Source organism: Vidua chalybeata, chromosome 9, assembly GCF_026979565.1.
Source record: "Vidua chalybeata isolate OUT-0048 chromosome 9, bVidCha1 merged haplotype, whole genome shotgun sequence".
Classification (NCBI taxonomy): domain Eukaryota; kingdom Metazoa; phylum Chordata; class Aves; order Passeriformes; family Viduidae; genus Vidua; species Vidua chalybeata.
The window spans coordinates 10,922,445-10,944,554 of record NC_071538.1 but is presented as its reverse complement, the minus strand read 5'-3'; the positions used below and the strand labels follow the sequence as shown (position 1 = coordinate 10,944,554).

The following is a 22,110-nucleotide window of genomic DNA, read 5'->3' as shown; positions in this document are numbered from 1 at the left end:
GGAAGAAGAGATATAAACACACACACACTAAACTGAGTGCTGACAAACTGAACGTTAACAGATGTGTGACTTCTAATTAGTTATAATAATCTGTGCTATTGGAACCTGCCTCGCCTTCCCTTGCAAATCAAACAGCCTCCTTTGGAGTTTTAAACTCTCTGGGTGCTTCTAAATTTATGCAAGGGAAAAAACCTTGCTTTCAGCAAATTTTAGATAAACTACAGTGATAACTTTATGAAAGGAAAATATTAAATTATAATTATCCTAAACAGACACAGTCTTGTGAAACTAACCCTACATTCATATGAAAATACAAAGCATTGACTATAATGAATTTGATTCATCCTTGGACACAAAGCTTTACCACAGTAAACTCAGTCAACTGTTGCTCTTGCTTTTATATTCATAGTACTTAAATAGCGCACTTTAAAACAAAAAAAACTCCAATTGGCTTTTCATACATCCACCCTCCCCAAAAATAACGCACTTGAAAAACCCAAATGATATGAAAAGGCTTCAAGGCCTCTTTTCTCCTTTTCACAGCACTTTTTTTTTATTTCTGTTTGCAGTAATCTGCCTTTCACTTTCTCATTGCTACAGAACAAACGAGGAGGCTCAGCACTTTGAAAAGGGGGCTCAATGTGTAATGGGTCCACTAGAATTAATTTAGTTGCACCAAATCCATTGAGCAGTGAGGTTTTTTTCTCTTCTCAAATCATTTTGAGTCGGATGCAGCCCCCAGCCTTTGTAATTCTAGTAAAGCACTTAAAGTGCACAGTAGGTGTTCATCAGGACCATCTGGTCAAAAGCAAAACAAGCTGCTGATTTTGCCTTTGAATAGAATGAAGCAAGTGTGAATTAGTCTCTTCAATTAGCACTATTACAACCTGTCAAGTGCATATTGTAAAACAGGATTATTACAGTATTGGTCACCAGTGCAATTATTTACTCTCTGCCTTTTCTTGCATATAAAAATGTCCATGTTTACTAGTTTTTAATAACTGAAGATCGTTTCTTTAATGATATGCACGTCCAAACCCACCAAAATCAAATTACAGGTTATGAAACATATTCTGTCAGGAATATATTAGGTTTCATAATTAAGTGAGAAGTAGTGCCCTTTCTTTATCTCTTATTGCTGTTTCTGTTGCAGAAAAAGAAAAGTAGTTATACATATTTTTCAATGGGATATCTTGGAAACAGATCTCTTCAGTCAGGTATTAAGATACTTAAAGTGCCTAATAAAGTTATCACTGTTGAACAGGTACTAAAAGGTATTTCCTCTTTATTTCCCAAGGAACTTCATCTAATTCCCAACACATGACCACTTACAAAATTTCTTTCAGGTTCTAAAATACATTTTACCTTTGGAATGTGCTGGTTTTCTGTAATAAAAAAGCAAAAAACAAATTGAGAAGTTGATTTAGCTTTTTTAAAATAGATTTTTCTCTCCCTGCTGAAAAAGTCAAAGCCTGGCTTGCTAGCACATCCTCATTTACCACTGCAGAACACTGAGGCTATCATAGTGATGTTTAAATTATGTATAATGCTGTTACAACTTGCTATAAATTGAGTATAATTTCAAGATGACAGATTTCTTTAAAAAGCAAACTTAATGTTCACATTTCACAAAAAAATACAGCTCTCCAGTACAATGAATATAGCAATGTATTTTAATAGCTTCTCTGATACTAAGAGTATTTGAAGAATAGAACATTTGTGTACTTCCTATTAAATCCAAAAAGTGCTAGTTACTGATTTTTACTACAACAGTAGTTTTCAACAATTTTAAAGCAAGTACAAAATGTCAAAACACAAAACAACTGTTTCGGAAATTATTAATATATTTACCATATTTGGGTATGTCTATTTCTGGTAAATGTGTTTTATTGTAATTATTTAGCTACAGCATTAAAAAGAGTAACATTATTTATACATGCACTTCATGTCTCCGTGTCAGTGTCTGACATTCACTTTGAATGATCTCACTCAGCAATAACTGTCTTGAAAATATTTTGTTCAGACACCAAAAAACGGATCTGAAAAACGTACAAGACCTTCAGCCAAATTATTTTTCTGCCTGCTGCAGGTAATTTCTCAGCTTACCTATATTTATATATTACATTTATTTAGGCCTTTTAAATGAGGCTTCTGCCTGCATGTTCATAATGGTGATTTTGCATCTTGTTTAACATTCATCCACTCACGAAAAAAGTTTAAAGAAATCCATCACAAAGGATTTGATTAGGGTCTGTCAACACAGAATTTACAGTTTATCTCAGCCCAGGCAGTTGTGTGCACAAATAGTTCCTCCTCCTGCCTGGAGGGCTATTGGATACATTGCTTTCCATATTCCACCTTAGCCAGTGAGTCTGTGGGGAACAGAGAACAAATCTATTACCTAGCACAGGTGACAGGGATGCTGAGCAGGCAGCCCCTGCTTAAATTATTGGCTAAAGGAACGGAATAAAAAGCAGAGGCAGCTATGCAGAGGCAGCCAGTATTTAAAAAACCCATCTTCTCTGCATTGTTTGCACAGATTTTATGTTTTAATAAGAATTCTAGTGCCCAGTACTTGTTTTACATAGTATTCTCAACTGGAATTTCCAGCAGTTACAAAATAAGATCACAGTCTGTGAGGGGACTGAGGGTTCTGCGTATTTATCCCCCCTTTAGCAGCCACAGCTTGTGTACACTGGATATTTTTGCAATCCTGCACGCAGGAATCACAAAAAGGTTTCAAAATCTGTATCAAAAGAGTAAAATAGACTTGTTTTCAATGGAGCGATCCAGTTTGTTAAAAATGTTTGATTTTTTTTTTCGGTGTCACTGATTAAAACAAAAAGTGCAGAGCACATTATTGTGACTCAAGCCCATTAAGTTTTTCACAAATTAGTTTGTCTGCTCCAGGATCAGAACACAAACTTGCTTTTAACACACTTTTAAATATTCCCCTTTCTGAAGACAGCTTTCCTTCATTTCTGTCAAATAATAAAACTACAACTTGCAAAAATGAAAAATAGTAGAAATGTTAATTTCTAAATGAGGACAAGTTGGTAAGTATAGATAGAAAAGAAATTATCTTTAATGTGGCAATGCCTTGTAATACTTTAGCAGAGAGCTTCTCAAACCTGAAGTTAAAAAATCTCTCCATTTTCAAACCTCTATAAATTATTGTAGCAGAATAAAGAACAAGTCTTCAGACATAAAACTCCTTTTAGTCTCGTATTAGGAGTTCAATTTGTCAAATTGCCTTTATTTAACCATCTAACACACTGGAAATGTATTCATTAACAGTCTCCTAACTGGCACAAAACCTACCAATTTCCAATTTAAAATGCAGATCATGGAAAAAAGCAACCATGATATTTCCCAGAACAGTATCTGCCCAGAATTAATTTAATACTGCAATTTTACAAGAACAAACGGATGTCAGAAACCTGTGACACATATTACCTTGCAATTTAGACCATCGTGTTATCATTAAATTTCCAAGTTAACTACTCCCCTGCCCAATTAAAAAAAAAAAAAATTGAATCGAATATACAGAATTTTTAACACGTTCCATTTGTTTTTTTATTTCATTTCCAAAGATTCTGTGTAAGTTCAGGATCACAAAACAATATAACTGAATGTAACTTATATTTTTTAATATGAGAAAACAGATCTTAATACGTAAAGAGTCAGCTATTTTGATAAAGAATGTTAAAAAATAAAACAAAGTACCCTCCAAAATCCAACTATTAAAGTAAAATGTAATCAATTTTGGAAGCAGACATGAGCACTACGGGATCAGGCTTCTCTCAGATAATTTTTTGTCACATGGTTTCCCCATTAAACACTGCAATTTCTTTGAAAAAACAGTTCATCAAAATATCATTTACTATTAAACATGCATCCTAAACAATAAAAAACCAGAGAACTGCAGCAATAGTTGTTTAGGAAAGCACAGTTGTGAGCTCACTGGATTTTGCATTTAATGCACCGCAAAATATTTCTGCCTTCTGAAAGGATGGTGGGGTTGAGTTTTTGGCGTGAGTTTGGGGGGTTTTTGAGACCCTTGGAAAAAATATCTATTCCTTAAAATTCACAGTACTAATAACAGCAACACACTGCACCAGTAGCCCTTGAGAGACAGTTGCACCCAACTGTGGCAAGAAGTAGAACATTTCTAGAATCTTAAATATTTCTTTTAATAATTGATGTAGTCATTTTGAATCTTTCTGCATAGGATATGGCATGTGAGTAGATTGCATTAACACTGCTTAAACATTTCAACTTGTCAGTATGGCCAAGTCGATTTCTGAAATATTTGCTGTATTTTCCCATCGAAACAGTAATAAAGGTAGAATAAATATATGCCACTGCTTTATAATCACTGAACATTAATGAATATTTTATGTCTTTTTAAATCTCCCTGTTTAATTTAAAAGGGTGAAATTAAGTCTCCTCCCTGCAATATGCCAATTATCTGTAAATCAAACAATAACTTGGCCATTATAGTCCTTTTTGTTAATATACCAGAAGCTAATTTGAAAACACTGAGCAGCATTTTTAGGTAATAATTGAATAGTCCTTCCTGCCCTCTTGTGGTTGGCAACTGCATCACTGAGCTTCTCCACCGTTACAAAAATACACCAGGAGGAAAGTAAACTATTAATTTGTTAAAGTGTGAACAAGAGAATGAAGAGAGAAAAAAAATCTAACAGTCCCTGGAGAGGACAGAGACAAAGGAGACGAGGAACGATACCACCGATTCCTCCAAACCACAAGGACTGCCTAAATTTGTTACAATGATTACTCTAAAAGAAAAAAAAAAAAAAAAAGAAGCCATTAGGGAGTTAACATTCAAAACAGTGCTTGTTTTCTATAATTAGACAAATGTTCAGCAACCCTTTTACCTCAGCGAAATCCCCAGGGATTTCCAGGAGCCTTTGCACAGACAGACACGTTCACCTGTTCAGCATCAGCTGCACAACAAGGGCCAGAGAGCTCCTTTCATTTTAGCCCCTTCACAACTTTATACACTCTGTTGGGTGTGACACTCAGAGACAAGAAAGGCAAGGAAAGATTTTGTGCTCATTCTGGTTACCTGGTGATAGGGTTTTTATTTGGGTTGTTTAAGGGGAAAATCATAATTAACTCTTACATTATGTTGATTTCATATGGCAACCTGATGACCGTAACCTGCCATTACCAACAAACAAGAAACTTTCAGTTCATGGAAAGGCAGTCTAGATCCCCCTGTCACAGCTTTCTGGTTCCTTAAAGCCAGGTAAGACCCATCAGCAAAGAAGTAAATGATACAGCATTGATAAAAATCAAACAGACAAGTATGTGTTTTCTTTTAGAATCTCACAATTTTAAAATAAAAAACACATGATGATTTATTTCCATAAACATTCAAATTCTTTATAATTCTAGAGAGTCAAAGCTCAGCCCCTCAAAAGTCAAACTGATTCAAGTATGTGTATCTGTATTACCACGAAAAGCAAAACAGAACTTACTATAGTAGATCTGAACATAAGAAATAGAAAACAAGCTTTCACATGGGGGAAAGATCAGAACTTAGATCTTAAGAATAATAGGATTCACAATGAAAACAGTTAGTGATGATTTTTCATTGTTGTATGAGATACTACTCCCATACCTAATGTTACAGAACTTAAATTAATTCTGTCTACCATGTCAGCATGTGGCATGAAAAACTTCAATAAAATCTGTTCAACCCTAAAAGACTGAGAGAAGTGTCAGACTAATAATAGCAAACATACATTTAATTTGAAAAGCAAACATTTAATCTTAATATTTTGTCATGTGAATTCTGAAGATTCACATTTCTAGGTTGTTTGTCAAGTTTCCAGAAGGCAGTGGGTCATAGGGAAAATAACATCCACAACATGTGGCATTAGATACACCATGGAGCACTAGACAACAACCTTTGGGCTTGGAAAGGAGTTTTAAAAATATGTAAGGGACTGCTTATTCTGAATTCAGAGAGTCCAGAGTCACATCAGGGATATTTGTTCCTTTAGGACTTAATTCTGCCGAAGTTCTCTCCAATATCACCCCTTGCTGGCCATTCCACAGAACGGCAGCAACGTCTACTACACACAAAACCATTTGGCTACCAGGCCAGTAAGAATTACAGCACTCCACCAGCAAGCAGCACAGTGGTTGAGGTGCCTTCAAAATGGAGATGGAGCTGGTTAAAAGAAGGGAAGACAGAGGGAGCTTCAAGGGGTTTCAAGTAAAATGAAATTTGAATAACTCAATGAACTGTTTGTGTATACACAACTGTTTGTTGTAGTATTTTGCTACTACAATACAAAAAGAAACATCCTTTCTGTATAATTTAGTAGAACATCTTTTCCTAACTGAATTCTTTAATCAAAATACAGCAAATCTTGATTGTCCAGTTGATTAAAATAAAAAAGACTAAAAAAATACAGGAATATCCATCAAGACTATGCAAACCCCTTTTAAGAGAGCTGGCATTAGCTATAATGAGCTACATTTATTCTTGAGCTGTGAAACAGCACTCACCTCCTGAATGGTACTGCTTCCTGAGAAGTTGAGGTTGTACTCCCGCTGGACTTCTCGATGGGTGACAATCAGCATGAAGTTTTGATTTAATGACTCCTGCAGGGCCCTGAAATGGTTGAAAGAAAAACAGGAAAATCAGGGATAAGCATGTTATAGCTTGTTTTACAGTTAGATGCAGAAACCCCAGGATACCCTCAACTCTACATGGACAAGTCCAGGCACAACATTATCATCTCTCTTTTCACTCTTAAATGCAAGGAAGCATGCTGAGAATGACCAAAGGCCATTCCTGAACTCCCTCCTTAATAAGGTGACTGCAGCCTTTAAAGCTCATCTAATGTTAAGTATTTTCAAAATGGAGAGAGTCCCATTATCTTCACAAACATCGGGTGTATTTAGCACTCCTAATGCCATTAATAATAGGCTTGTCAGCATATTGATGGCCAGACCAAATATCAAGCTATGATGCACATTAAGAACTGATGGTAAATAGAACAAGGCAAAGCATGCTCTTGCTTCTTAAGGGTTACCTGAAGCAGAAACCAAATGGAAATTCTTCTGCTTAGATTCATTTAAAGCACATAAACCCAGCTAATTAGAACTGGAAAAGTAACCACAGCAAAATTTCTCATGTGAGTATTGAACATCTAGAAAATTTAGTTCTGCTCACATTGTTTTAAATGTACATTCACAGAGGTTTTAATAAAAATAAAAACAAATAAAAATTAAATTAAAAAATCTTAAAATACAGTTTAAACAGACCAACCATATCTTCATGTTGCTATAAACTTGGGGTTTTTTCCTGATTTTCCTGGTAGTAAAACATCTGGATATTAAAAAGGCATCCTGATTGCTTAATTAGGTACAAAATTATGCAGCTATCTACTTTTCAAAGCAGAAGGCAGGACTTCTGTTACAGACATGGCAATTATGGCTATGTGCAATCTTACACATGCTACAAAACTGCAGCAGCACTGTACCACAGCTTGGGTTTCTAAACAATATTTATGCAGACTTGGCTTGTTCAGTGGCATATGACATTTAATTGGGCCTATTACATTTTTTTCTCTTATCACATACACTTAAAAGAATGACAGATTGTGTTTCTTTGCTTCACATCTTCACTATCCTGTGACACTTCAACATGCCATTCCTCTTAGCACTAAAGGACAAATTCTGAATGCAGATCAGCACAGCTGTATCTTACGATACAAGAAGACAAGAAAGACTCCTACATCGTTTCAGACCTCATCTGTTAGTTTTAACTCGTTCTGGAATTACTGATCTGCTGTTTTGCTGCTCAGATGGGAAGGCACTCATACAATACTCAATGCATGCTTTAGCAAGAGATACACAATTTGCTTGAACATCTCAGGGATATTTACCTTACAAAAATATCTTCACTGGGAAACCTAATTTGGCTCCAGTCACATCTCAATAATCACATACTACAAAACAAAATCATGAAGTTCTATTTCTTGTCTTTTATGGTTTTCCAGTATGGAAAATAAATATAACTCATTGCCAATGCTAAGTGTGATCATGAGCATGAGAGACACTAAAATGTAACTGGAGTCATCGATGCTGAACATGTAGTTTTCTGCACTTTCACAAGATTTTCTACAAAAGGCCTAACAGTTTTTTAAATACTTAACAGTCCTTCAAAAGAGGGGAAAAAAATAAAAAAGAGGAGTCCTGAAAAGTTGCATGGCTATTTTCAACGGTAATTCTAATTTGATTGTTAGTAAGTTTTGCATCCCCATAGCCATATTTTCTATTGGCAAATGTTCAGTAGCAACTAAAATATCCTGCTGTGCTTTTTCAGATTCTGATTTTTTATTTGTTTTCAGCAAATACTGGAGGCAAATGACATATTTAATTGCTCTGAAAACATTAATTACCACACATATGAATGGCTCTGGATTCCATACAGACTCACACAAGACTCTGTTATAGCTAATTTTGACTCTATCTGAAAATCTGTAGATGCTAAGTGATAACATGACTCATGTTTTCATTCTGTAATTGATGTAAACATAGAATAAACAGGCCAGTCTGATCAAACCCTCAGTCTCTCCAGTTATGCATGATCCACACACTTCAGTACAACTCAAAATACAGCTTGCTAATAAAAAGCATCCACTCATAGGAAAAGTTTTCCACTTGTGAGAGCAGGAAGTATTTTGGAAAGGAAAAAATACTCTTCAAACAAATTTAAATTAAGCGCCTAAAAATTACAAGCTTTAATTTTCGAACTAACAATTTTGACACCTCTACTTTTGGGATTTCTAAGCAACACAAGCTGAATGTTGTTAACAAGCAAATTCTCAGTACATATTCATTGACAAACAGAGTGAAAAAAGAGGCTGAAAATTAATCTGTCTAAAAAAAAAAAAAAAAAGAAAATAATTGAGGAAAAACTGGGTTTGAAAGTGTTAGCAAATGCAGTGCAGAAGAATAACAAACTGAGGAGCATTACTTCTGCTTACACAGAAATGAACTGGTCAACTGCTCCAGTCCTTGGAGCTCCTACGTCAAAATCTTGCGTGACCGACAGCTGTAAAGCTTGGACAGTGTCCACGAGAAAGTCACAGGGAGGAGGAATTGATGGCACATCTGATGGGTCACTGATGCCAGCACTGGTGCCACCCTTCTGTGTGGGATGGGGTGATGTGAACACAGAGCCAGAGATGTCTGTCCCTCCCATAAACATTTTCTCCAGCAAAGGGGGATGCAGATTACCCCAAATTACTTTGGCCAAAATACAACTTGCCCAAAAATGGTATTTCAGCCATTAAGGGAATGATAAATTTTACAAGGTGAAAGTATTTACAGGAAACTTCTCACTGACAGTAAGATAAAGCTCATTTCTATTTCTCTTTAGGTCCACATAATTATATTGAGAAGATTGAATACAAGGCACATCTCTAAAATTTTGGCTTCCATGTTTGCAGCTGTTTAATTTTCCTACAAATGTTATAGTTCACTACAATTTTCCAAATAAAATAGCTATATTAAAAGGGGGAAAAAAATCAGGGTCAAACTGTAGGTCCCATTAAAGACAAGCCAGATTTTTTTCATTTCTTTTTCTTTGCTGCCACCAGTGCTAAGAGAATACAATTAATCTGAGAATTAATTAGTGGGAAAAGAAAACTAAATTCTGGAAAGAGGACTAAAGTAGGCCACTCTCACTAGAACATTTTTTTCCCTACTGCAAACCCCAGCTCTGAAAAGCATTTGCTGATAGGTGATATACACCACTACAACCTTTCTACCTCAGCTCAATGATTCTGCACTTGCTGTGCAGCACAAGAGGCAAGGGAATCTGTATTTCTGGGCACCAATCCTCCAACTGAGGTACCCTGCCTACACCCAAAAAAACAAATTCAAGAACAGACAAAAGAAAACAGATCAGAGCATAGTCATTGCTCTGACCAGTTCTATCAAGATACTTGGACATAAAAAACAGATTGATTCTATCTGCTGTTAAGTGATGGCATTAAGGCTCTGATTTTTTATATGATACTTTGCTTTTTGACAGCATTTTTCTCTGAAATTTTAGTAATATTTTAGAATTTGACACCATAAATAAATCCTTAATCCATGATATGTAAATGCTCCTTTTCATTCCAGTTTTTATGAAATACACTCAGTATTTCCCACTAGGCAATATCTTTCTCAGTCACAGAGATTTCCCCCAAACCGTCTGATTTTATATAAACAGGTATGACACAAGGTAATTAACATTTCCATTTTAAACTTACAGATTTATATAAGCTCATGTCAACAGAAGTCCAAATTTACTGTAATTACGGATTATTTACATTAAAACAAAATAAGAAATCAGTATGTAAATGTAATGTTTGTTGTAGCTAATGCAGCAGGAGGTGGTAGATTAGGTTCAAACAGCAATCAGTTAGCAAATCTGGCTAACATGTAAATGAGCAGAAGCCCTTTTGTTTACATTCTATTGCATTTTAAACTTCAGGATTTTTAAACTGTCTCATGAACAGATGGGAAAATAAAACATTAATCTTACCATTCTTATGGAAGCTTTTAAAGTAACTAAAGCAAGGCACTGCTCCTGTCCAGTTAAACAGACAGGACTACTAATTGGAGCTGCAGGTTACATCGTTCTTAATTAACACTCTGCTACAGTTGATAACGTACAACAAGACACCACATCACCACCAGTGCTCTGCAATCATCTAAAGAAGAGGCATTCAGCAATATATGGACCTATTGCTTGAAAAAAGGGATCTGTGGGTTTTTTCTTTTCCACACAGATGATTAGACTTGTTTAACAAGTTACAATCACTTAGCAAAATTGCATTATTTCTAATAATCTCCATGGTATGCACCTGGGTTTTTAATGCTTTTTAACTTTCCAGTGATTCATCAAGTATAATAAAGTACCTTTGATTTTCAGCTATTTAGCAAAAAAAGTATAAAATACATTATATCCATTATAATGACAACAGCAACAAAAAATGATAAAAAGCATCTCCCAGAACACACAGGAAAGAAAGGAGAGACAATCTGGATCACCCAGCTCCATGGCCCGACTCCCATGCTCACACTTTTAATGTTTCCCTCTTGCATTCTCCTAAACCCATTTCCTCAACTGAGTATTGTCAGCCTTCAAGAAGCATCCAAGGCAACAAAGGGAAGGAATTGCATGCTGAGGAAGGGATTAATCTAATCTGACAAAGCTGGTGCAAGGGATCTACCCCCATGGACCTTGAATGATGGACATTCTTTGGCATCTTTCCTTTCAAGATTGCTTTCCAAGGGAAATCATGTTTTTCTCCACCCACCTGGTAAATTTTGAACATAGTCACTGGTTTTAAGGAGGTCTCATACTGTTAGAAAGGTCTCATACTGCTAGAAAGGTCTCAAATACCAGGTGTAAATCAACAGCTAGGAGGAAGAAGGGGTCCCAAATTACCACCCACCTCAGCAAAAGGCTACACTAAAAGTGCAGGATTTTATACTCATCCTGGTGACCCCTGGCCAGTGATCACAAAACTATCCACAGGACATGATTTCTCCTTTCCTTTGATACTACCTGACTGTGAGCTGAAGAACAGATGCAGGGCAGGCTGATATTCTGTGCAAGGAGAAAAATATTACACAGGTGCTACAAAATATACAACAACTGGAGCCGGCATCAGAGGTAGGTGAGATGCTGGGAAGCATAGAAGGAGAAGGCTGATTTACTGCAGCTGCTGGGATGAGGCAGGAATTCACTAGAAATCAGATTTCAGTATGTCCACAGCTCACAGAACACATGGTTATTGTTCTGGTTACCGTGCATGGGTAAGTATGGCTTTGCCAGCTGAAATTGTGGAAGCGCGGTGGAACCATACAGGTGGTATTTGACATTTAAATTTAATTTTTCCACCTCAATTTACTAGCATGCAGTAGTAATTCACTGGGTTTCTATTACCTATAAAAGCTTTAGGTAGGCCACTGATGAACAAAGATACCCCAGGAGATTTTTGTTTGTTTAGAAGGCAGGATCACTTTGCCATTACATTTAGATGCTGGTTTTCAGTCAGTTCTGGGTTAAGCCCATTCAGTCTGTCACAATAAACTTCAATGCCTTCATATCAGTATGTTGGAATAGGATGTTTCAGACACTGTTCTGCCTCACTATAAAGAACAGACAAAAACTGGAGCTTACAGAGCTGAGGCCAGACTGTTCCTTTTAAGAAGGGCATATAGATAAAATATCACGTACTGGAATCTCAGGCTTTTCAAATATCACTTTCTGGAGATATTCAAATCACAACTATTTATCTCTAGTTCAAAACAGAAGGCATTTGAAGAAAACAACAGATGAACTCCCAGAGCAAGAGGCAAAGTTCCTCAACATCCATTAATAATAGATGTGAGCATGACGCTTTTAAAAATTGTGGGTAACAAACTAATCTGAATAATAACTGACCTAACAGTAGGCAGTAAACAGTGTAACTGGGTTTGGTACATTGCTTCAATTAGATGTGTTTTGATCTGCATTGATGCTTTAATTGGAGGCAAGCCTCCCCTTTCATCTAGAATTTATGACTTCAGGAAGATGATCTAGCCTTCAAATTATCCGTGTTTAAATAGCCACTAATTAGTCACCATTTGCTGTCCCAAAGCTACCAACTTTTATCTTAAAAATATCCAGAACTAATCTCCACTATGAAACAAATATAAACTATAAAAGGTAACAACTACTTTGATTTTACTGTCAAGTGAAGTTCTTTAAAACCATTAATCCAATAAAAAAGGCAAGGAACTGTTTTTAAACAGTTTGTTGTTATATACTTTACTGCAGTTGCAATAAACAACTCTCTTCAGACTCCAGTTTTCTCTCCAGAATTATAACATTCAAAATACAATATGCAGCAATACCTGGCTAGAAAATTTTGAAATTGCAAATGAAACAATTAGCAGCTGTAATGTCTTTTCAATGTTCTTCAAATAGCTGCTAAGGTACAATGGCTGATTGTCCTCACACACACATCCAGCTCCTGTTTGCACATACAGTTCTTGTACACCACCCTCTGTTCCAGTGCCACTCTTCCCTCTCTTAACGCTCCTTTTTTTACAATTATTATTTTTATAATTCATATCAGCATTCTTAATTCTTCCACAGACTACATGTTATTGTGCACAAGGACCTTTTAGTAATATACAAAGCACTTTCAGTCCTTAGGAAGGCAGCTACAAATTTCTACTGACTCTCAAAGAATTCCTCCCACCAGTAATAGAACTGCACTTGCAGAATATTCTCCTAGAACCTACATGGGCAGAAAGCTAACTCCCTCTTCAGACAAGCTGAAATCCAAGCTGATTTCAGACAAGCTGAAATCCATGCATTCTGCCCAATTCCCAAAGCATCCCTGCGCTGGCCGGCCCGGAGCAGCTCCTTTGGCAGGCTCAATTCCCGCGCACCCTCTAGCGGCTCCCGAGGAAAATTCCCAATTTCCTGGCAAACAGCACATACGGGGCTGCCTTGGTTTGGAAAGGGAAGGACACGGAAGAAAACAAACCAAACGAATCGCTAATTACTTTAAAAAACATTATTTTCCACATTAACACCGTTTGATTTTCAAACCTTCGCAATATGCCCTGACAGCAGAAAGAGAGCCGGGGGTGCTGCTGGACAGCGGCTGAACATGAGCCAGGCAGGCCCGGGTGGCCAGGAAGGCCAGTGGCACCTGGATTTTACCAGGAACAGTGCAGGACCAGGGCAGTGACTGTCCCCTGTGCTGCCCAGGCCACACCTCGGCTGCTGTGGCCAGCTCTGGGCCCCTCAGCTCTGCAAGGACACGGAGGGGCAGGGGAAGCACCTGGAGGGAAAGTGCTCAGCCTGGAGAAACCCTTCAGCTCAGGGGGGACCTCCTCACGCTCCAAACTCCCCAAAAAGAGGAGGGGACCTGTCTCCACTGCCGTGTCCCAAGTGGAAGGATGAGAGGAAATGGCATTAAATTGCAGCACAGCACGTTCAGATTAGGTATTAGAAAAGTATCTTTCCCTCAAAGAGTGGTTAAGCACTGGATTAAGTTGCCCAGGGATGTGGTGGAGTCAGGAAGTGTTCAAGAGATGTCTGGATGTGGCACCTGGGATATGTTTCAGAGGTGATTACGGTGGGCTGAACTCGATAATCTTGAAGGTCTCTTCCAGCTTTGATGATTCTGTGATTTTGTAACATATGAACACTCACTGCTTACTTCTTGAGTGTTCAAATCAGTAATAAAATATATCCTTCTCAATTCAAGGAAATAAATTACAATTAATTATTAATGAATAATCAATTTATATTAATTATTCAGTCCATCTACATACATTTTTAAAGTACAAGATAAAATAATGTAATGAACATTTCATAAAGAAAATTCTGAACAGACAGGAATGATTTATACACATTTTTAAGATACATTAAATGGACCAACATAAAGCAGCAACTTATGCAAGGCCAGCTCTTGTTTCCACAGGGACTAGATTTCTGTTAAAGTCATCATATCTGAGAGGTGTAAAATTCAATATATACATAAGAGGTTCATATACCCCACCAAAGTTTTAAAAACCTCATCAAGATTCTTTTCAATGAGATGCTGAGTTAGTTGAACCCAACAGTCACTAGTACAGTGAAAATACTTTGTATTTACTGACTGCAGATTCCTACAAACACACACATGGCTTCATAAAAAACACCAAAAAAAACTCCAAACCATACAAATACAATTTATGGCCAAAAGACTTACCCAGAATGACTTGAAGAAGGAGGAGGCAGGTCAGGTGTTAGAACATAAAGACTATTATTTTTTGGCAAGTGTAGACTTTTTAAAACAGTCTGAGGGGAGAAAAATAATTATAAATATAAAACATTCACCAATTCAGACTTTTTTTTTTTTAATTATAGGTATGTATTTAAAATACCAGCAAATATTTTGTTTTGAGATATACTTCTTGTTACTTCAAAATATCATTTTTGTAGGTGGGCCACATTATATACAAACCAAACAAAACTGATTTGTCCTGATTTTATTTTGCAATGTTTTAGATTAAGAGCTCTTTGTGTGCCACCCAAGGCATCTGACACTTTTTGAAGCTAACAATTCTTGCATTGTAATTCCCACCCACAGATGCTCAGTTTGAAACTGAGTTCAGTTAACTGAAAACACAGTTTAAAACTTACACTATCATCTACATCTCCAGTCTTCCACCCTTTTAACAGCATTTTAGATGCAGGAATCTGAAGTTCATTTTCTAGAATATGTTTGATATCTCCTAGAGAGAAAAACAAAGGAAATATATAAAATATACACATTTACTGCTTTATTTCAAACAGCAGTGAGTTGTACTTAAAAAACAAGAGCAAGGAAAAATTTACTATGAGAAGGATTTTCAGTCTAAATCTTACACCCTTCAAACAGTAAAGGACAAATGAAGCTTAAAAAATAATCACAAAGCATGAATGATTGGAGAATCACACAAGGATTTGATGATTTGGACATACCTATTGGTAGTTCTATATTCCATATTTATTAGACACACACCTGTGTGCTGTCTGGAGCACCAGACTTTGCCAGCAACAAAGAGGGTGCATATTTCTGATACCGAATTTCATTAGCATTAGTCCAGACCTAAGGAACTAGAATGTTCATACAACTGACTGCTCTGACAGCTTTTCCAATGTTTCGTACATTTCGATGCTCTTCTGCCCCTGTAGTTCTCACAGTCATAAAGTAACTCAGGCTGGAAGGTACCTCTGGAGTTCATGTGACCCAAGCCTAACTCAAAGGTCTAATTAAACCAGTTTAGTCAATGACTCGTCCAGCTGGCTCTTGAACATGCCAGGATGGAAGTTTGACAACTTTTCTGGCCAACCAGTTTCAGTACTTCACCACCCTCACAATAATAATTAAAAAATCCTTTTATTTAATGTGAATTGTTGATGTGTCTATTGCCTTCCATTCTCATGCACTTCCAAGACAAGTCTGGCTCCATCTTCTCCATGTCCTCCAGCAGGCAGCTGCAGACAGAGGTCGGGTCTGTACCTTCCCCTTTCCTCCCCAGGCTGGACAAATCCCCTTCTCTGTGCCTCTCCTCTTGTTAGCCCAGAGCTCCAGAGCCCTGACCACACTTACTGAAGGATGTCATCATCTTCTTCTAGTGAGCACCTCAAAACCCCACACAGTGCTCCAGATGCAGTCTGGCAAGTGCTGAATAGAGGGAAATAATGATTTCCTGGGATCCACCGGTTACAGTCTCGCCAACAAAGCCTGGCATGTGGCAGGTCTTCTTCACTGCAAGAGTTCATTGCTGAAGCACCCAAGATCCCTTTGATTAAATTGTTTTCTAGCCCATCAGCCTTCAACCAGGTATTAGGTGTGGATAACATTGAGTTATCCCATGCCAGATACAGGACTTCAACTTTATCTTCTTGGAACTTCAGGAGGCTCTGTCAGCCAATTTCTTCAGACTGTCCAGGACTCACTAAACAGCAGCTCTGCCCTCCAGAATATCAGCCACCCTCTCTGAGCAGATTAAGATTTATTTTGATCCATTTTTTATCCAGTTTTTATCTTAACACTATGACTATAAAAATACAACAGCAGGCCTTACTAAATACACATCAAAGGCCTTACTAAAGCCACAGTGACATTCTCTCCCCTTGTCAACTCAGCCAGTCGTCAAATTGTAAAAGGCAAATAATGCTGACTGATTAGGTACAATTTGCCTTTAGTAAATTCATGATGGCTGTTCCAAATCCCCTTCTTTTCTCTCCTGTGCTCAAAAAGTGCTTCCAGAAAGATTTACCCCATAATCTTCCCACAGACCAAGCTCAGCAATCACCACTGAACACAGGTTCACATTTGCCTTAGCCTTTCTTCTCACACTGATGTACTCACAGAAACCCTTCTAAGCCCTCAGTGGTTTCACCTTCAGCTGAGTTTTGGTCTTCCTAACTGAAAACCTGCACACCTCTGTGCTCCTGCTGGGCAGCCCATCACTACTTTCCAGCTCTGGCTAATTTGTTTTTGAATTTAGTTCAGCAGAAATGCTTTTTTCTTCTGTGCTGGCACCATGCTTGCTCCTCTTGCACATTGGAAGGAACTGTTCCTGTGCTTTGAAGAGGTTGTTCTTGAAGATTAACCAGCTCTCTTGGGCCCCTGTGCCCTCCTGGGCAGCCTCTCATGGGCAAGCAGATCCCCTAAAAAGCCAAAACTATTCTTTCCTCAAGTCCACAGCTGAAGTTCTAAAATTTGCCTTGCTCACTTCTCCCAGGACTTAAAACACAAGGCTGATCTCTATCTTTATATCTCAAGACACAGAAGTTCTACACAAACTGCCTTCTCCCCTACAGCTTTCAGGTGCAAATCAACTATTAAGAAGTCACTAAGAAAAGAAAAACCAAAGCAGTACAGCTGAAAAGTTCTGATCTGAGGAGGTTTTGATGTCTAAATTCCATGGATGTAACTTAGCACAAAGGGAACAGAGAACAGCCATCGCTAATTCAAACCGAGCACCGCTAGGTGGCGCCACCCAACACCAAATCCATTGCCGAAAGGACGATTTCTAATTTTGATCCTCACAAGGAGCATCAAAAGTTTCAATTTCCAAATTTCATCCCAGACAAAAGGCTGCAGCACGGAGAATTACTTTCATCAACTATTCCTTCACGTAGCTCCTTATTTGGATCTGTATAAGCTCTTCACTAAAATAAGAAAATGAAAATACTTTTCTTCCTTAGCAGAAGTAAATTAATTCCCAGTTTGGGGAATGTAAAAAATAATATGCTCTGAAACACTAGCATACTTCTAACATACTGCTTCAAAATGCATCATTTTTAGAGTAAAGACAATAAAACTGATAGAATTAAGCTTAATTTGAATGAAAGAGTCAAATAAAAATTGAACTACGAAGAATGCAATGGTGTTCCTCACACCAGGAAGAATTCCTCTAATCTTGTCACTAATCCTGTGCAGAAAGAGATGCCATACAGATTCAAAGAGGAAATGCCAAGATCATCCACTTATTAATAGCTTGCATCTACACTAATCCTATCCCAAATTACATTTTCATGCCTCAATCATTAATCTCCATTTTGTTTCTGAAGCAAGTTCATAAGAAAACTAGATTTCAAAATAAATATTTGATAGATCACTAACCTTTACCATGGATTAGTGAAATTTTGCTTTTTTAAAGCTGCAAAGAGATTTGAAAATGGTTAGTAGCTGTGGAGGCTGCATTTTCAGGGGGGATCTTTCTTTTTTTTTTTCCTTTTTGAGGGGTTTTGTTCTACTTTGCTTTAGGACTTGGATTTTTGGTGTTGAATCTTTTTAGTTTGTCTTTTTAACCGTTTTACGGCAGCAGCTTTCATTTCATTTTTACAAATCCTTACCAACTGTAGAGCTGTCTTCAAGTACTACATCCACATTTCTGTCTCTGTACTCAACCCTGAAGTCAAGCATTCGAGGCTGTCTTTCCACTATTTGTCTAGATGGCACTACGTGGTGAAATGCTGAGGAGGAGGAAGGAGCTGAGGAAGCTGCAGCAGAGTGACTGCTGGGGCCATACGCTGGTCCATGCAAAGTCTCTACACCGTACTCACTGAAAGACAGGCAAATGACATGGTTGAAACAGAACAGCTTGGTATGTCTAGCCAGAAGTTAGGAAAGCAAAATGACAGAATTATTCACTTACTACAGTGCAGCACACACCTCTTGAATTATTGCTGTCATAGCTGAAAAAAATGCTTATTAGAAATGAAAAAATAACTTCTGTATTAGCAATTTTAACCTTTCAGCGCTCAGAAGTGCTATAGGAAGTCAACATCAGTGATAAACAAGCATTTAAAATCCACTGTGTAATTGATACCAGAATTATCTTGAGGAGAAGGATTGTTTCCTGTTCCAGGAGCGTTGTGGCCATATAAAAATTGGCACCGTGGCAACAACCAGGTTTCTACATCATTGGGCTAGTATCCAGTGGAAATGAGAAAAAGAAATACAGCTCAAAATTCTGCAGGCAGATAGGTAAATTAGGGAAAAACAAGTCAGATATGAAAATAGATGCACGTTTAAGGTAAATAAATTAAGATAATGAAGCATGTGTTTAAAAAGAAAACACCTAGAAGTACCACAGTAATGCAATGCTGAATTCTAGCTTTCCTTCAAGTTCAAAATCCTGCAAGGCTCCTGGAGATTCATAAAAGGATGTCTCCATACCTGACTTAAGTCCACCCACAGTATTACAGGTCAGAATAAACTGGAAAACCCTCACTACCCAGAAACTTCATCTTCCCCTGTGAGCTGCTCCACAAGAAGCATGTAACTAGGATTGGAAACAAGTGTAACAGAACTTCAGGAATATTACTCCAGGCAAAAAAAAAAAAAAACCCTATGATGTACAGAAATCAAATTTGGAAGGCAAGAAATTTCATCAGGTAAGCCTGGGGTGTTGCCTTTGAGATGTTCTTACCAGGAACATGCTGGGCAGTTACAGAATCTCATGGTGGATTTGAGAAATGCTGCAACATAATTTGTCTCATTTCCATTCTTTATCAGAACTTATTTGAAAAATTCCTTCTGTTCTCGAAGATACCATGAGATTCTCAGTGGAAATGCTTCATAGAGCAAGTGAAATCTGTCATCTAGAGGAGGTCTGAACTTTAAAAAGCGAATGCAAATGTGGATGGTATGCACGTTACAGAAGTGCAACAGTACTCAGCTACTGCAAATCCCTTCATTGTGCCTTTCACATTTGTACCAGAAAAACATGTTACGCTTGTAAAACAAGGGGCTCCTTCACTTCTCACATCAGCATGCTCAGAAGGATGAATGCCCAGCTACAAAGACCCACACTCCCAGACCTATGGCTCAAAAGGCAAAGGCCCGTGTCAGAACTCTAAAGAGTACAGGAAACAGTCTAATTTTCAGTATTTTAAAAAGTATAAATACCAAGTGATAAATTATTTTCTTCAACCTGGTGGACAAGTATGAATTAAGTAGAATTAAGTAACAATTCTGTTAGTAGACCCAAGAAGCAATTAATATCCCAGTTCTCAGGACTGGATTACAAAACAAGCAACTGAATTATACAACAAAGTGTACTTTTTTCTCTTCAATAAATTAACTTGCTTCAAGTCCAGTTGTATTAATTTTATTTGATCCCACCATAAAAGGCAGCCTACATATCTTACTAGCGACCTCTAATAGAACATAAAAAGCCCCACATCAGTAAAGTAAGCCTTATCTGGAAACCAGGTTTCTAAATCTTCTGAGGCTCCCTTTAAACCACTTCCACTGGAAGAATACAAAACAAGACAAAAACAAAGTAACAAAAATACCCATTTGAAACACATTTGACTATCTAATGATTTCTGAAAATTAATGAATTACTGTGAAAGAAACATGTAAGTGGGCACTGGACCACCTTGTGATTGAAGACAGGCATTAGCTACTCTAATTATTCCCCAGATTCTTCTACCCAACCAAACATTCTGGGATTTTGGATAGAAATGCTTTGAGACCACAGCTTGTATGCAGAAAGAGTGTTCCACACAACCAAGACTTGACCTCACATGGACTAAACAAGCCTTAGAGTAAATATATATTGAGTAACTTTACTGGGCAAATAATTTTATCCTCAGTCAAAACCTGACTCTGTTGAATTAGTAAGCATTGACAGAGATGTCAAACACCACTTTACCTATATTACATATCTTATTTCATCATTAAAATTTTTAAATAGTACATTAATTATTTTTCTGAAGAAATTTTTAAACACTGTTTTACTGTCTCTCTCAGGTAGTTTAATTCCCATTCTGCTGTTTTCAATTGCCTCATCAGCACTTAGAAGATCAAATTTCAGTGACTTCAAGATATCCAAGCATCAGTATGCAAGCCAAAATTTAATTCAGAAGCTGAAAGAAAATCAGTAAAACTACTTTTAGAAGGGAACAACTTTATCACAGTTTCTGTTGCCTGTAGTTCAATTTAAAAAACAAAAACGAAAAAAAACCCAAGTACAAATGTTTTGGGCCAGAAATAGGGAAGCATGGAATATCAATACCTTTATAAATGCATAAGGAAAAAGAAATAGTTAGCCAGAAGCATACCAACACCCAATCTTTGTAAATAGACAACACTGCAAAGAATGACCCAACCACCAGTGAATTCAAAATAAAAGTTGACTATTCTGAATAAATGTTTGAGCTAGTCCCCTATCAGTATGGGAAAAACTGAATGTTAAATCAGCTTTGCCAGGAATAGAATTTGTGGCTCCATAAACAGCTTTAAAAGGAGAATTATGTCATCTTCTTAGGATTCAGGAAGGAAAAAAAAGTAACTGTTACCCAGCATCATTCTCTGCATGTACTACTCCAGTCCTCTCTGCTTACCTTTGTAGAATGCCATTTTCTTGTGGTATAACACCATTTATAGCTGCCTGAAAAGAGAAAACAAATTTTGAGTCAAGCATGCAGAACAAAAATACATCAGAACTTTTATAATATGTTTTGAAGAGTGATCAGCTTGGTTCAAAACATGCCCTAAAATGCTCTCTATTTAGTGAATATTCTTGGTGAACAATATTATCATTATGGTATCTACAGAAAATAAAAAGCATATCCAAGTGAAAAACAAACACGAGCTGAAGCTTAGACTCCTGTTTGAGTGTGATGGATTTCCCAGGTGGAATGCCTGGGAATAAACTGCATGGCCCATGCTCAGTCAGTCTAACCCTTTGGTATCACACAGAGGGGACACATCGCTCCCAAACACACCCAGAAAACTGCACAGCCCAGGCGGCCTCACAGCACACCCACAGAAAATGTGATGTTCCCAGGAGCCCCAGCCATGGCCCAGCCCATACCCCTGCCCAGCTGCACACACCCTGCGTGCTGCCAGCCCAAAAATTGAAACTACCCTCAGGTAGAAAAGGAAGTATTTCTTAAGTAGGTTTTATGCAGTTAAATACCATTCCACACTGTCCAAATCATTCAAAGGTTTAACAGCAAGCATCCCACTACTCTCCATGTTCTCCTGTGCCAGCAGCAACTCA

At 37.4% G+C, this 22,110-nt stretch overlaps 1 protein-coding gene across 1 annotated transcript in view; it reads right to left on the bottom strand.

Moving 5' to 3' along the window:
* Positions 1–22,110, bottom strand: part of FAF1 (Fas associated factor 1) — a 152,648-nt gene that overhangs the window by 98,982 nt on the left and 31,556 nt on the right. The window contains exons 3-7 of the mRNA XM_053950465.1: positions 21,449–21,495; positions 18,449–18,657; positions 15,239–15,330; positions 14,805–14,893; positions 6,547–6,652 (exon numbers count right to left, since the gene is read on the bottom strand). Coding sequence (XP_053806440.1) covers positions 6,547–6,652; positions 14,805–14,893; positions 15,239–15,330; positions 18,449–18,657; positions 21,449–21,495 — 543 coding nt within the window. The remainder of the gene's footprint in view (positions 1–6,546; positions 6,653–14,804; positions 14,894–15,238; positions 15,331–18,448; positions 18,658–21,448; positions 21,496–22,110) is intronic.